Source organism: Brachypodium distachyon, chromosome 4 (assembly GCF_000005505.3).
Source record: "Brachypodium distachyon strain Bd21 chromosome 4, Brachypodium_distachyon_v3.0, whole genome shotgun sequence".
Taxonomy (NCBI): domain Eukaryota; kingdom Viridiplantae; phylum Streptophyta; class Magnoliopsida; order Poales; family Poaceae; genus Brachypodium; species Brachypodium distachyon.
Window position 1 is genome coordinate 46,893,409 of NC_016134.3, and position 15,912 is coordinate 46,909,320.

A 15,912-nucleotide genomic window follows, 5' to 3' on the forward strand; every position below is an offset into this window, starting at 1 on the left:
TTAAAGCCTGCTTACGTCACCTTATTATTCTCGCTCTAACAAAGTCTTCAAACCCCTATGCTATATGCTAGGCTGGTTATTATTCCTCCTCCGTGTCCGCGTCGCCCCCGGCGACCGTTGTCTCCTGAGCAGCCGCCGCCGCCGCCATCCGTTTCTTACTCTTCTTCCTCGTCCTCGGCCGGCGGCAGCGCGAAGCGGCAGAGCGGGCAGAGGCGGCTGACCATGAGCCACCGGAAGATGCAGCGCTCGTGGAACCGGTGCGCGTCGGGGCACGGCATCTTCCTGATGACCACCTTCTCTTCGCCCTCCCCCGCCGTCGCCAATCCCTCGAGGCACACCGCGCACTCCTCTTCCTCCTCGTGCTCCCCTACGTCCGCCTCCGCCAATTTGGCGATCTCCAAGCCCGAGGCCGGGACGGCGCCGAAGCCACCGCCCCTGTACGCTCCGTCGCCGTCTGCCGAAACGCCGACGTCGATATCGTCGTCGTGGCTGGTGCTGCTGATGATGACGCCGTTGCCGTCGGAGAACTCCGGGCAGCCGTCCTCGCCGAAGCGGATCTGGACGACCATCCTCTGGGCTACGGCCGGCGGGGCGGAGGAGCGGCGGCGGCGCGTCATGCGCGCGCATTGCTGGTAGAACCGGTCCATCTGCTGCTCGTCGTAGCATTGGAGCTCCGCGAACGGGTCCGGGACCGCGGCGCGCCGCCGGTGGCTTCTAGCAGCCCCGGTTGCCATCCGGGATGTGGACATCAGTGTCGTGAACGCCGGTCGGCTAGCTCCTGATCCGATCGTAGCAAGCGGCGACGAGCACAACAAGTAGGAGTACGTGCTACGCTACGGACTTAATGTTAGTACGCGACTTGGTGATGAACCGGTGGAGCAAAGCGGAAAGAGTCCTGGCTGAATTTATTTGTCGGACGAATCGGAGTTGAGGTGGAATTGGAGTCGGAATCCCGAATCTGGTACTCCTTGGCACAGAAACGCAAATCCTTTTCTTTTTTGAACACAAAAATTCAAGTGCACATAGCAACTTTGTCCTTGCAATTTAAGTTTTGCATGGCATGTTGACACGAGATTGGTTTTGTCCAACAAACAGTGTTTATTATGACCTTATTGGGAGTACATTGTTATTAAAATAGAGATTATACACTCGACATGTTCTAACATTGCTGGTTGTTCAAGCTAAAAGTTGCAGCCCACCAAGAAAAACAAAACATCTTTATCCTTGCACACCAAATGAACCCCAGTTTCTACAGCACGGACAAGTCCTCTGCTAACATGGATGCCAGATTTTAAACATTCCTTCTCCGCGGATGTGATGAGCCGACAATATCAAGACTCACTCTGCCGTTTGAACAGTTCTTATGCTTTCGGGTGCTTCGCTGCTGGCTTTTACGGCACCAACATAACTGGACATCTTGTTCAGGGCACTCAGGTAAGCTCGGACGCTGGAGACAACAACGTCCAGTGCTGCACCACTCCCACTGGAGTCAACACGCATATAGATTAGTTTGTGGGAGGGAAAGTTTGCAAACAACAGATTGTAGGAATAACAAAGGTGGAAAAGAAACCCCCCCAAAAGAAGAGTTAGAATTTGTAGGGCAATACCTGAAGGAACGGTTGTTCTGACCAATCAGAGCATTTTTACTGTTGCTAACATCTCCAGTAATGACTACTCGAGTAGTTGCAATTGCATCAATGCCTTCTGTGACCGATGTCATACTATATTCTCGAAGAACAGTAGGAATCTGCAAATATAAGTTAATTAAAGACATATATATATGTTCCCTTGACCAAATGGTGTGAAACAGGAAGAAAGGGCACAAAACATTAGACTGAACCCTAATTCTACCAAATCGATTTAATATTCTCCTAACTGGTAGGAGCCAAGCAATGTTAATATGTTATGCTGACGGAATTCAGCATGGTCTCTACTGCTTCAGGGCAGCTAGCACCTTTCTTACAAATAATATACAAATTGGGCAGTGAAATCAGAAGATGGATTGATTGGCATTAAAATACGTTCAGCGATGACAAACTCTTGATATATGTTAGATGATTACATTAATTTTGGATATACCAGTTATTCTGGTTAACATGAAAACCATCAATAAAGACACTGTTTGTCAATGACACATTAAAATAACAACACTGTATTAAAATGGACCCAACGATTAGCACAACTGTTACCCTATTCTTTCTCCAGCTGCTAACCATAATATATCGACTAACCAATGATGACATACTGACATCTTCGTAAAATTCATTATGACAATAAAGATGAAGAAAGTAAGTAATCTATTGGTGCAAGAAAGATGAAGAATGTTGCAACAGCTAACCTGTATTATTTGGTCGACAGCCTTGTAAGCTGCATCGACTGGACCTGTTCCAACTGAACACCCTATCTTCTCCTCTCCGTCTATAGCTATCAGTTTGACAGTTGCTGTAGATAAACCAAGTGTTCCACATGTTGCCTGCAAAGGTATATACATAACAGTAAAGTAACTGTTTATTTCCATGTAACCAAAGAGTCAATTGCAGCTCGATTATACCTGTACATCACCAAGGGACCAAATAACCTTCGGTTGAAATATCTCATCAGACAATAACGCTTCAATGTCTTCATCAGTGACACGCTACAAAAGGTGAAACTAAGCAATTAATTTCACGCATAGTGGATGTATTAAGTTCGAGGTACATATAAGGAAGGAAAAATGCATGGAAAAAACAAGTGCCCAAAACGAGAAAAATATAGAAACAAATGTAATGCTTCAGTAAAAACATAAAGAAACAAAAGTGTTATACTGGCATAGAAAAACTACTGATGCCATTGGTCTTTTACTTTTTAAGAAAGAGAAGAATGAAATCGTCAAGAAAAATATTGAAGCAACAGAGTAAGTATATCTACTCCAGAAAGTATCACCTTTTTTTTCTCTGCGACCTCTTTGTACCGCTTAAAGAAATCCTCAAATTCCTTGTCGCTAATTTCATATCCAAGCTACATATTAGGACAGCAAGGATGTCATTTGCTAACAATAAAAACTGAAAAAGAAAAATTCTTGTAGTAAGTCGAAAATAAGACACAATTATATTAGTACCTCCACTAGTTTGGTTTTGACAGCATGCCGCCCACTGAAAAAAATAGACAGATCATAATGATGTTTGGAGATCTCAAATCTGACCTACTGAACATTGTATTTCTATCTAAATGTATTCGAGCTGCATTGCTATATGAAATTAAGCTCACTAGATGAGTGCAGATGACAAATAAAACCCAAGTCATTCGAGAAGTGTACGGCAGATAATAAGGGCATCCACAGTCTTTAGAGGCAAACATGCCTCTAAGCCGGGATCCATAACTTGTCTCTATAGTTGCAACAAAACTGCAATGTATAGAGGCACTTGCTGCGTCTAAAGTGGACCGCATCCTCAGAGGCTGACAGCTCCTGTGATCTATTTAGCTCTTGGAGGTTGCCCCCAAGAGGTATGAGGCACTTAGAGGTAGCCAAAAAAAAAAAGCTGCAGTGGTATGATGTGATTCTAAGCCATTGGAGGCATTGTTTAGAGGCAGCTTTTGCCCCACGGTGACTGATGCCTATATGCCAATGATCCCCGTAGAGTTTCAAGAATGTTAAGTGGTAGCTTAAGAAAATATAGGCATTTGGGGTTCAGTACTTGCAACATACGCTAGATTAAGTTGGCAGAAAGTTCATGAGAATGATGAAAAATAAACTGTAGGTACATCATGAGAATATTACAAAACATCAACTAACAGGAGGGAAGACACATTTGCATGATACCTGAGCTTCCCAAGAACAATACCAAACTCGTTTACACGTACTAAACCAATATCTTCAGGTGATATTATTTCATAAGTTCCTTTGTGTTTAAGCATCCCATCCTGAAAAATAAAACAAAAACTTCGCAAATCCATCCTAGAGCAGTAAAAGTTATTAAGATGGAAACACTACAAAAATATCACTGAGAACATTACCAGTGAACTAAAATTAGCACATCTGAGAGCAAACATGCAAGGTAAAGTTTGTATTAGACAATGATTAGTTCATCAGAAATAAGAACATGATTTCATGTATTCACAAAATTCAGATGGAACATAATTTTGATTTCAGGATTCAGTCAATTCTCAAAACGTGGTAACGTTGAGAAATGAGAACCAAACAACGCCCAATCTTTCCATACTATGAAAACAAAAACACCAACCCATCACTACTAAAAGCCCAATTGGGAACTTCAACAGTGATACTCAAAAAGGAGTCTGCAAATTCAGTTACCTGATGGATCCCACTTTCATGAGCAAAGGCATTCGCACCAACAATGGCTTTATGTGGCTGTACGTGAAGTCCACTGTGCTCTTGTACCTAGAATAGTTAGAGCATTTTGCTATAAAAAAAATCCAGTTGCTTGAAAAATGCTAGAGGTGCCCAAAAAAAGACTAGAGGCATCAATGTGTACCATTTTGCTTGACATAGTAATATGCTGGGTACTAATCCCAGTATAAAGGCCACCTAATAGTTCTCGACGACATTTAATTGCCATGACAACCTGAAGAAGGGTCAGAAAATATTAGACAAGTAGCAAGTAGTAATGCCTTATCTGGTCAATCCATATCTTTTCACTACCCAATAAGGTGAACTTGTAAATAATGCCCACAAACAATATACAAAATAGTATCTGAGCTCACCTCCTCCAAGGAAGCATTGCCGGCTCTTTCACCAATACCATTGATAGTCACCTCTAACTGCCGTGCTCCTGCATAAGCACCCTAAAGTTAAGTCAAATTAGTAACTTGATTAGACCAATGATAATAAAAAATAAAAACGACGGAAAACGAATTACCGCTAATGTGTTGGCAGATGCAAGACCGAGGTCATTCTGGCAATGAGTAGAAATAATTGCATTCTCAATTCCAGGAGTGTTTGCTTTTATGTCAGCAATTAGTTTCCCAAATTCATGAGGGAGATTGTATCCAACTGTGTCTGGGATGTTGAGGGTTGTTGCTCCAGCTTTTATTACTTCCTCTAGAATATGATACAGGAACTCTCTATTTGACCTGGACAACAAAGTGAAATCTATCATGGCACAGTCTTATGCACATCAGAAAAGAGAATTCTTTAACTTTTGTAAATATTTATTTGGAAAGAAAGACCAGCGTGACTTAAACCATATTCTTTTTGCACACAAAAATTGGCCAAGCCAAAAATTATTCAAGCAAACTAATAAGCTTGAAGTTCAACATGGCAGAAAATTGGGTGGCTGCCAACTAGCACCCTATTTTGACATGCCAATAAAACTGCTTCCAGAATTAAGATATTACTAGTCATCTACTTTTAACCAGTGTAAGGGTGAAGCTACTGAAGACAAGATATACAGTACTACTTTCTGAACCACAGAAATTGCAGTACTTGATGGTAAGCATGCTCAAATTTGCCTCAAAATCATTCTGCTAGTCTGCTTCACTATATTTGACCCCTTTGATGCACCCTACATTTGAATTTTGGGAACACACAATAGATCAAATGACAAAAAATAATGGTAGTCCAAACCAGATTCTATTCTCTGGGTACAAAATTGTTGGACCTAATGGTAGTTGAACAATCCATCAACTAAATTTGCATTGAGTAGTTTTTACAGAGGAAACATTGAAACTGTACCTTCCGGCATCCTCGGGGCTGAACTCTACATCAGGGCATCCAAGACTGCGGGCATAGGCCACCATCTCCCTGGCGATGGCCACCACCTGCTCGGGCGTCTTGCGCAGCTTGTGCTGCATGTGGATCTCGCTGGTAGCGATGAAGGTGTGGATGCGGGGCTTGCGGGCGTGGCGCACGGCCTCCCAGGCGGCGTCGATGTCCCTCTTGTTGCACCGGGAGAGGCCGCAGATGACGGGCACGTGGCCGTCCCCCCCGAGCGGCGTGTTCCCGACCTCGATGGCGATGGAGCGCACGGCGTCGAGGTCGTCGGGCGAGGAGGCCGGGAACCCGGCCTCGATGATGTCGACGCCGAGGCGGGCGAGCTGGCGCGCGACGACGAGCTTCTCGGCGCTGGTCATGGTGGCCCCCGGGGACTGCTCCCCGTCGCGGAGCGTGGTGTCGAAGATGCGCACGTAGTTGGGGTCGTCGATGCGGTCCGGGACGTACTCGGGGCGCCGCGGCGCCGCCCCCGCCGCCAGGCACGCGCGGACGGGGCGGCGGAGCGCGGCGGCCCTAGGGTTCGCGGCGACGGCGGCTGCGGCGAGGCCATGGGAGAAGCGGTGGGGCTTGGCGGCAGCGGCGGAGGAGGAGAGGGTCCTTGAGCGCCTGGCGAGCGGGGTGGAGGAGGCGGGGTTTAAGGAGGAGAAGCAGCAGGGTTTAGCGGGGGAGGCGGCCATGGTCGTCGGAGGCGGCGCTGGGGGTTTAGGGGAAGAGATTGGGGGCGAATGCGGCGGGTTATAGCTTAGCTGGAGCACGGGGAAGCCGGATGACTATTCATCGAACAGGAGTAGCACAGTGTAGTACGAGTCAGCCGTTCATGCTTATCCGGGCTTTCCTTCGTGACGGGCACCAACTCGACTGCGGCAGAGGTGTGTAGAGTGCTTGATTTAGCCGATTTCGCTCTCGAAGCCAAAAGCTACCTAACAATACACACACTCTTTTATTATCGTGTTCTTTCTGAAAGGTATGGCTCATCTGTAACAGATTTTGGATCGTTGCCTTGTTTTATAATGCGTGCGCTTCACTGATTGCACAATCGTGATGTTATTGTAAAGAGTTTTTTGGACACACTTCGGGACCACGACTGAACAAATGTAAAACTCACAACAAGAATAAGGCTTTATTGCTTGAAAAAAAGAACTCCCTAATTCTTGCTGTGGTTTTAGTTCATTTAGGATTAGAAGGATTACTCTTTAAGACTGTTGTTCGTTTCAGATGCTGTTAGGACAAAAACAGCTGGTGTATAATATATTATCAAAAGATAGTGCCAATCAAAGGGTTGATTGATCCAAGACTCGCATGAAAAACTGCTCTCTTTTTTAGAAACATCTGGCGCTTACATAAATCGCTCGGGAGAGTGATCCAAATTCCAATCGATTGAAACACTGGGCTGGAGCGATCGCTGCTGGGCTCTTTTCTTTTTTCAGTGGTAGCAGTATAGTACATGGGCTGGTAGTTAAATCCCACAAGCCACCTTGTGTATCCGCCACTGATTTCCAGCCCATCTCTCTCCTGTCTCCTTCCCTAGCCCAGTCTCTTCAAGGCCGAAGCCCACCTCTCCTTTCCCATTCTTTTTCTTACCTTGGGCCACCTTCTACCCTGGCCCATCACCTGGTCGACCGCCTCACCCAGCCCGACCGAGACCGGGAATCCCTTCTTCCTCCTCTGTTCGACCGACCAGTGCACGTCTGGCCAGACAACAGGAACGATCCCGAGTCCGAGTGGAACTCAGATTCCGACCCCGACAAGTAATGGCGAAGCGCGTACGCGTTTGGACCGCGCGCGTCTCTTTAAAAGGAGGGGTTGGGGCGCCCATCATCGTCCCTACCCCAATCCAGTTCTCCGAGACTGCCTACGTCGATCCAGAGCAAGAGTAGAGCTTTATCGATCGGTTCTTCGATTCGATCGATAATGGACGTCTTCGTCTTTGACGAGGCGTACCTGAGGTCGATAGCGTCAGGGGACGAGGCGCCCGTCGACGCGGAGGACTTGGACTTCCTGAGGTCGGTGTGGGACGCGCTGGCGGTGTCCGACGGGCTTCCCCCGTCCCGCGAGCTTGTGGGCGGCGAGGGCCGAGGGGGCCCTCGCCTCGGTCGTGGAGGCCATGGATCGCACGGCGGGAGAGCTCCTACAGGGAGCGGCGGCGTTCGCGGCCAGGCACAGTACTGAGGAACACCAGACGCTCGCGGCGGCGCTGCTGGGCAAGGCGGCGTGGGTGGACACCCTGCGCGGCGAGGCCGCGGCCGCCCTCTGCGCCGCGCGCGGCATGCAAGAAGACTACCTGAGGAGGATCGCGCGAGAAGAGGAGGACGTGGTCGACCAGGACGATGCGAGGGCGATCGAGGAGGCGTCTCGGGGCATGGAGGCGCTCATGGCGGATGGGTCGCCATTCGTGAACTCGCCGGAGAAGGCGGCTGCTGCGGCGGCGATCTGCGAGGCGGTCGCGGAGGGGATGGCGGAGGAGATGGCGGAGCTGGCGCACAGGATTAGGGCCGGCGCGGAGGTCTTCGGGGCCAGGCCAGGGGAGGACGATCGGAGCCTCGTGTCCAGGCTGCTGAGCAAGGCCGAGGCGGCGGAGAGGCATGGCGTCCAGGCGCGCGCCATGGCCGCGATCTTCCGCGGCTTCCGCTTCTCTCTTCCGCTGCAGATCTAGATAGCGTTTCAGGGATACGCCTATCTGGTCAATTCTTTTCTTCTTTTTGACCAACCCTACGTCTGGTCTTTTTTTTTTTTTGGACAGCAACTGTACGTCTGGTCAATTCTTGATCAGCAAATTAAGGATTGATCCAACTGCATGCGTGTTCGCAGATCGAATTGTGTCACACGTACCACTATAATTTTTTAGTGTCTGAAAAAAATATCCCGGCCAGAATAACATCTGCAGCTGCAGGATATATTAGTTCAAGGGTCATTATCATCATTGATAAACTAAACCTTTGCGGAGATGCCTGAATGATAGGCTAGTTTCTTTGCCTATGCATGCGACAATGATTCCTAAATCCTAGTAATGTTTAACTCCCCGTATATGAATTATATACACATAATGCATTTTCTAATGTACACGCTCCATATTTCTAAGTCTATAAACGGTAGAACCCAAGGAAAGGCGAAAGAACGGACCCAATCCACAAGCAACCATCCCTCTCCTCCACCTCGCTGATGGACGCGAACGCCTTCCTCGCCGCGCCATGGACGGTCACCTCCTCCACCACCTTCCCTTCCTCGCTCAGCCTCAGCGCGATCACCTGACGCCCAAACCTTCCCAACAACGCCATGACGCCTTGCACGCGCCTCGCGGGGAGCTTCATGACCAGCCTCCTCAGCCAGGGGTAAGTGGTCGACAGCTCCGCGATCTTGCCTCGCTTGGCGTGGAGCGCGACCCAGTAGCCGCCTCTCGGGCTCGCCTTGATGTTGTCCGGGAACCCCGGCAGCTGCGCGAATTCCTCCAGGGTCGATGTCTTGAGCCAGTAACGCATGATCTTGCCCGTTGAGGTCTCGGCCAGGAGGAGGTAGGATCCGTCCTCGCTCATGGCTAGGCCGTTGGGGAATGCCAGGCCGTCGGCCAGGACTTGGACTTGGCCGCTCTTGGGGTCGCATTTGAGCAATCTGCCCGTGGTGTCGCCGGAGATGACAATGTTCAAGAACTCCCTGCAGCAGCAGCAGATGAAATCCAAGTAAATGTCAATCAAGTCATCAAATTGATGGATGCTAAGGTGGAAGAAATGGAACAGATGGTGGCGTTTGTTTGTTTTACCTCCTGTGGAACCTCGTGCTGGTCTTGGTGAAGTAGACGGCGCCAGTTTCATGGTCGATCTCGACGCCGTTGGCGAAGCTGAATGGGTCATCAGCTGACCTGGGCTCGATAGGCCTGGACACCTTGTCCCCTGGGCTAACCACCCTCAGCCCATGGTAGGCGTCCGCGACGTAGAGGTCCCCGGTCTTGTTGTTGAACCTGAGGCCCAGTGGGCGCCCACACTCGTGCTCCCGCTTCGTGTCTTGCGATCCTCTGCAACTGTCCAATCTGCAGTAAACAGAGCTTGTCAGTTAAACAAGATAGTGCCGATTTTTTTTTTCAGGTAAGATAGTGCCGATTTCACAGTCCATAAATTTGTACTACAGTGTACAACATCAAGTCCCATCTTGATCGATCTCCTGTACATATGCAATCACGATTTTCACCTTGTTCCGCAGCAAGTAATGTTCCTGTCCCACGGTTGTAATGAACCTGTATTTTTTTTTTCCTTATAAGAAGTAGCGAATCTGGAAATTAATGTGGTTGAGCTGTAACTCGTCCCTGACATTCTCATTGGAATACGACGTATCAGACGGCACTGCACGCTACAGGTACCTTGTTAGATCCATCCACCTACCAGTCCAGATTCATGCGCGCAGTTGTCCTAGTTAGCTATATGTATGATCGATGGTCCAAAACAATCTATGGTAGATGAATAACACAAACAATGATACTTAAATTAAAATTTTGTAATATCTAATCATAGTGGCATGGCAAATTGGACCTAGCTAGCGCGGTATGTGCAGTTTCCGGAAAGAAAGCAAAGTCCGCATCGATCCAATCCAACGAAATTGTGAGGTGAAGAGAGACGTCCGGGCAAGGAGAAGGACACACAGCTACTGCAGCGTGTTTTGGATGCATGTGTAGGCGAGTGGAGCCAGCAATCGAAATTTCGGCCTCCGGCGGTTAGCGGGTGCAGCCCATACCACGACGTCGACATAGCTATCAAAAAAACGACCCCTGGTACGGCGAGTTCACGTCAGTTAATTCAGTCCCCGATGGAACGAGCTGAGCTAGCGGTTGATGAGACAGAATGTTACACGTACGCCCCAGCCACTAATCAATGCGCTACTTATTAATTGTAATCCAAGGAACATGTCGATTAATCCCTCTGATTGTTTTTTATGAGAATTATCATGCATGGCCGGACGGAATTTGGGGGTTTGAGATCGGAGGAAGGATGAGAAGGAATCGAGAGAACGCTTACAGTTCAGGTGTGGAGGAGGAGTGCTCGACCCAGCGGCGCTCGGCCGGGATCCACCGGATGACCCGGCCGTCTGAGACGCCGGCGTAGGGCCCCTGGCCGTGCAAGTCGAACGCCAGGCTCTCCGGCCCCGCGGCGCCGCCGTCCACCGGGATCAGCTCCACGTCGTCGTCGACCTTGATGGACGTCAGGATCTCCTTCGATGGCGAAGACGACAGGAGCGTCGCCGCCGCCGCCAACGCCATGGCGAGCGCCGTGAACGTGCCGGGCTTCATGACGAGCGACCGGAAGCAAAGCTATAAAACCCACACGCGTAGGCGATGGATGGAACAGAAAAGCTAGCAGAGGAGGAGGAAATTGCGCGGCTGACGACGTCTGTGGGCTATATATGTGCCTGGCGCGGCGCGCGTGCCCACGCTGGAGACTTGGGTGAGACGGCCGGGGCGAAGGACCCGAGGAGCTAGCTAGGAGACCTCGATGTTGGGAGTCCTGGAGTTGTACGGGCCACGGCGCATGCAGTACGTACGCGCGTGTCAGCGTGTGGTGCTCCGATAAACCGAGACAGACACCGGTGGTCTCGGCGCGTCCGTGTTTAATTTCCGTGCGGATCGGAACTTGGAACGGTGTCCCGGGCGGAGACGAGACAAATTCATTGGTTCCCTTCCTTCCTTCCTTCCTCGGTGGCTGATGGATCCAAGAGTTGGGCTGGACGAGCGAAAGCCCACTACAGGAGGGGAGGTTTCGGTGTCCGTGGGCCGCTACACGTCCCGTTATTTGGGGGGCCTCTTCTGGCCTCATTGGCCACATACGGACTCACGGGCCGCTACTGGTCTGGGCAGCGAGGTCATGCGGCCACCGTACTACCTCCCACTCAAAAAAAAAAACTAGAAGTACTACCTACCGCCTACCGGGGGGCCAGGAGTAGCTGGGGGGCCGCTTCTTTTGAATGAAACCGACTGCTAGTACCAGTCTGCCACTAGCCACCGGCAAAGGCAAGAAGCCAAGAACACGCAGCCAAGCGGATTTATTTTTTCCGGGTGAAAGGGGATATATTAAGATGCTAAAGCATTACAATCTTGGAGAACCAAGTCCATCACATGCGATGGCGCGGAACCCTGCCAAACAACCGTGCAACTCTCCATACGTGCGAAATTCGCAAGCGCATGACTAACACGATTTTGCTGCCTATCCCCTTTCACAAACGAAACAGGTCGCTCATGCGACACTAACTCCCTAATTTCCTCAATGATATGGCCAAACTTGGACCAATCCTTGCCGGAGCCATTCCCAGCCACGATAACATCCATGCAATCAGATTCCACGATGAGCGGTAGCTGGCTCCACTGGTTCGCCAGGACAATACCTTCCATGCACGCACATAATTCAGCCTCCAGGGCCTCATAACAACAAGGCAGCGCCCTGCATGAGAAGAAGATGACTTCGCCAGTTGCATCTCGGAGGATCATGCCCACACCAGCGCCCTTCGTCTCAGCATGGAAGGAGCCATCGATGTTTAACTTGACACTTCCCACCGGCGGCTTCTCCCAAAACTTAAGAGCAGGAGCAGGAGCAATCACCCGGGGGCGTTGCAGCTTGAAATCAATCTCCAGCTACTTCCCCTTCACCACATCCATAAGAGGATTGATGCGAATATTCAACAAGGAGGACATGTAACCGCACAAGAAGCGGCATGAACCCTCCGGCGTCGGCAGGGGCTTGTCATGGGTGACTTCGTTCCGGGCGTACCAAATACGCCAGAGCAGCATAAGCAAGAAGGTACTCTCGTCCTTTGTGAGTTTATCCAGGCAGGCTTGCAATCAGCACGACCGAGGCTGGGCTAGAGCGGCATCTCAGGCAAGTTCCACACCCGACGCATCTCCTCCCATAGGCGTTTGGCATGGGGGCAGAGGAACAGTGCATGCACCACATCTTCCTCCTCCACGCAGCAAATGGAGCAAATACCAGTAACATTAATACCTCGGCGACCCTTGTTATCTCCACGCGCGGATCCCTTCGTTTCCTCTTTGGTTCTTTGCACCGTTCCAAACCATGTATGTACTATCGGCAGCGTATCCAAAGGGGCGTGCTAAGCCTAAGCATCGTCCGCCGGCTGAACTCAGCCTGGGATCAGCCGACTCGACAGCCATTGGAATATTTGGAATATTGGATGACCATATTGTTGGTTACTTCGCATACCTCGGGCCGGTGCCGTAAGGCTAGTTAAGATAAACGTCGACGCGGCGCTGGACAACGTAATGTCCTGTCCTGTACTGAATGAAGGAGATGACACGTACGTGATCGTCTCATTAGCAAGGGCACACACTTGCCGTTGCGGCAAACGACCGGATGATCCAACACATTTCGGACGTTGCGATTCCGAACATTAATTGCCGCTTCATAGATTCGGTGGCATTTTTACCTTCGGACCAATGAACAGGAGTTTCCTACTCAATTGGCTCTACATAGGATTTTGGTATCAGGGTTCATCGGAGTGGGCGCCCTCTAACAGCAACGAGATCTCACGATAGACCGACCACATTCCCTCTTAATTTTGTCACTTCATTTTTCCTTATTGGAATGATGTAACATTGGTTCAAGTCAAAAAAAAGTTGCCTGGTTTTCAGGGGGGGGCGATCGATGATCGAGATGGCAGCCAAGTAAACAGGGACCATAAACAAGCTGTGACAGGCAAACGGCTGTAGCAAAAGCTGTAAACCAAAGCATGGACGTAGTCCCCAGTGTAGTAGTTGCTCGCAAGAGGCCCGTGGTAGTACTGCTGAGTGGTGGTGACACAAAAAGGCATGAGGGAGACGAGGAGGCAGGCAGGCATTGGCATGATCAAAGCAAGCAAGCGAGCTAGCAGCAGTGAAGGAAAAGGGATGCATGCAGTTTAAAAAGACAAGTGAAAAGTCATGGCCTGTCTTGATGTGACACCTCCTACTACTCCCTGGCAGCAGGCAGGGCCTGGCCTGGCTACAGCGTCAGGTCGATCAGGATGCTCCTGCAGCTGCATGCTCTGCCCCGTATTATTGGTTCGTTAAGCTAGCAGCGATGCAACATGGGAGCTGGCCAGCTTTCCAGGGGTCGATCCAGCATCAGTCCTCGATCTCCTCGTATATATGCTCATCTCTGAAAAAAGACTAGCAGTACTCTGGTTAATTCCACTCTGGCTAGCTGCTCGTCTCTGAATAGGTAGTTTGCATTCTTTTTTCTTTTCTTTTTTGACATGGAGCCGTTGAGTGTTGATACATACTTGCTAGGATTCAAGGCACTGCCAGGGAAAAAATAATTAGGCCGTATGCAGAACAGTATGCTAAACTCTTTATCTTTTGTTGGGTTTGCCAAAGATCAATCACATGAAGATCACGCAAACGATCACACGATTATCTGGCCAAGGGCGCGTACAACCTTGCACCCTTGGATGTGTATATATACACGTCCAACTAGCTAGGACTAGACCTATAAGGATTAGTAATCCATAAACCTAATCCTACCTGAACTCACACACGACAACATTTGCCAAAAACCCAAACCTAGTACTATTCGGACTAGACAAGATTAATTCCTAACAATCTCCCCCTAATCTTGACTCATGTCTTTTGTGCTCCCCCTCATCTTGACTCACCGCAGCATCAAGACTTCTCGACTCAGCTCAACGTATCATCCAGACTACCAGTCACGCTAGCTCCCGCATGGACTACACCGTCCACACCTAGCGCAATACGTGCTAGCTAAACCCATAGCTCCACGTAGAGACATGTCCTCATTGAAGAGACTCACCTTCACTGGTTACGAGACATGTCGTCTTCTCGTCGAGACACACAGATGACACCCGCCACCTTGTCTGCACGCACGTCTTCTCCCTCAGTGATACACCTCACCGGACAGCCCTTCGACCGTGACGCACTTCCACTGCAACATAGTCTCACATAGACAAAAATTGGACACAACCACGACTTAGAGACGCTGACCTGGACATACATACGCAGCTTGACCCGATGTCGAGCTCCCGTTACTAGGAGAGCGGTCCACTGCGCCGATAGTCCTATCTGATATGCTGAACGTCGCTCCACTGCACAGCCACCGATTGCCTGATCCAATCTGCTGAACACCTCTTCGCGCACTGCCACCGTTTGCCCGCTCTTATCCGCGGACACCGCTCCGCTGCTGATTGCCCGCTTTGATCCGCGGATGCCGCTTCGCCACCGTTGCCCGCCCCGAGGCGCTAGCACATCGCCTCCCCAGGGCAAGCACGTCTTCAATCTTTGACCTCGCTCTGATACCAAATGTTGGGTTTGCCCAAAGATCAATCACATGAAGACGCACACACACAAACGATCACATTATTATTTGGCCAAGGGCACGTATCGTGCCCTCTATTCTCTTTTTATTTCTTTCTCAAATCCCACGTACAAGCTTGCACCCTTGGATGTGTATATATACACGTCCAACTAGCTAGGACTAGACCTACAAGGATTAGTAATCCATAAACCTAATTCTACCTGAACTCACACACGGCAACACTTGCCAAAAACCCAAACCTAGTACTATTCGGACTAGACAAGATTAATTCCTAACATCTTTTGGGGGAAATATAAACAGGCTGCGAATGGTCTCGGTCTTAGCGAACGCCGTCGGATACATGGACAGAAGGAACAGATAATAAATACTCCTTCTGATACTAAATTGTTGTCGAAATATTACATATATCTAGACACTTTTTAAGAATAGATAGATACATATTTAGGCAAATTTGAGACAAGAATTTATGATTGGAGGAAGTGAAACGAAGAAGGAAGAAGAACAAGAGGGAGGGTGTGCATGGCTGACCACTAGCGTTGACTCTGGAGGTTCGCGGACATTTGTCATGCTGAATTTTGAAATAATTGATAGTTTCAAAATAAAGCTTAATTTTCCATGCATGGTTAGTTTCTACAGTGTTTAATTCGACGATCTTGACTTGGGTCTTTACCTTTTTTTTTTTTCTCCTATAAGATACCTTGAGGGTGTATATATTCACCCAGCTGATCAATATATGCAGTTCGTAGGAAACAATTATGCTATGCATGCATAGTGATGGTGTATGCCAATTAGAGGACCGGACATATAGCCCAAAACGAGAAAGCATGCACATACGTACGTCACATCATGGGCGCATTCTCCTTTTTGTGCGCGCGCGCACACACACACTAGCAGCAGAGAGTA

At 49.3% G+C, this 15,912-nt stretch overlaps 3 protein-coding genes across 3 annotated transcripts; all 3 read right to left on the bottom strand.

Annotated features, from left to right (window-relative positions):
- Nucleotides 1-155: 155 nt before the first annotated feature.
- On the bottom strand, nt 156-734 carry LOC104585201. The gene has a single exon (XM_010241227.1). It carries the CDS (start codon nt 732-734, stop codon nt 156-158), a length of 579 nt encoding a protein of 192 aa, XP_010239529.1.
- A 340-nt stretch (nt 735-1,074) lies between these two features.
- Nucleotides 1,075-6,543, bottom strand: LOC100832390 (2-isopropylmalate synthase A). The gene is made up of 12 exons (XM_003578901.3): nt 5,672-6,543; nt 4,857-5,070; nt 4,702-4,782; nt 4,473-4,562; nt 4,292-4,378; nt 3,800-3,900; nt 3,098-3,131; nt 2,923-2,997; nt 2,552-2,635; nt 2,339-2,473; nt 1,608-1,747; nt 1,075-1,483 (listed from the first exon to the last, which is right to left on the bottom strand). Exons 1-12 carry the CDS (start codon nt 6,385-6,387, stop codon nt 1,339-1,341), a joined length of 1,902 nt encoding a protein of 633 aa, XP_003578949.1. The 5' UTR covers nt 6,388-6,543; the 3' UTR covers nt 1,075-1,338.
- A 2,061-nt stretch (nt 6,544-8,604) lies between these two features.
- LOC100841267 (protein STRICTOSIDINE SYNTHASE-LIKE 10) lies at nt 8,605-11,206 on the bottom strand. Its single transcript, XM_003577020.4, has 3 exons — nt 10,711-11,206; nt 9,465-9,731; nt 8,605-9,358 (listed from the first exon to the last, which is right to left on the bottom strand). Exons 1-3 carry the CDS (start codon nt 10,980-10,982, stop codon nt 8,791-8,793), a joined length of 1,107 nt encoding a protein of 368 aa, XP_003577068.1. The 5' UTR covers nt 10,983-11,206; the 3' UTR covers nt 8,605-8,790.
- Between the last annotated feature and the right edge of the window lie 4,706 nt (nt 11,207-15,912).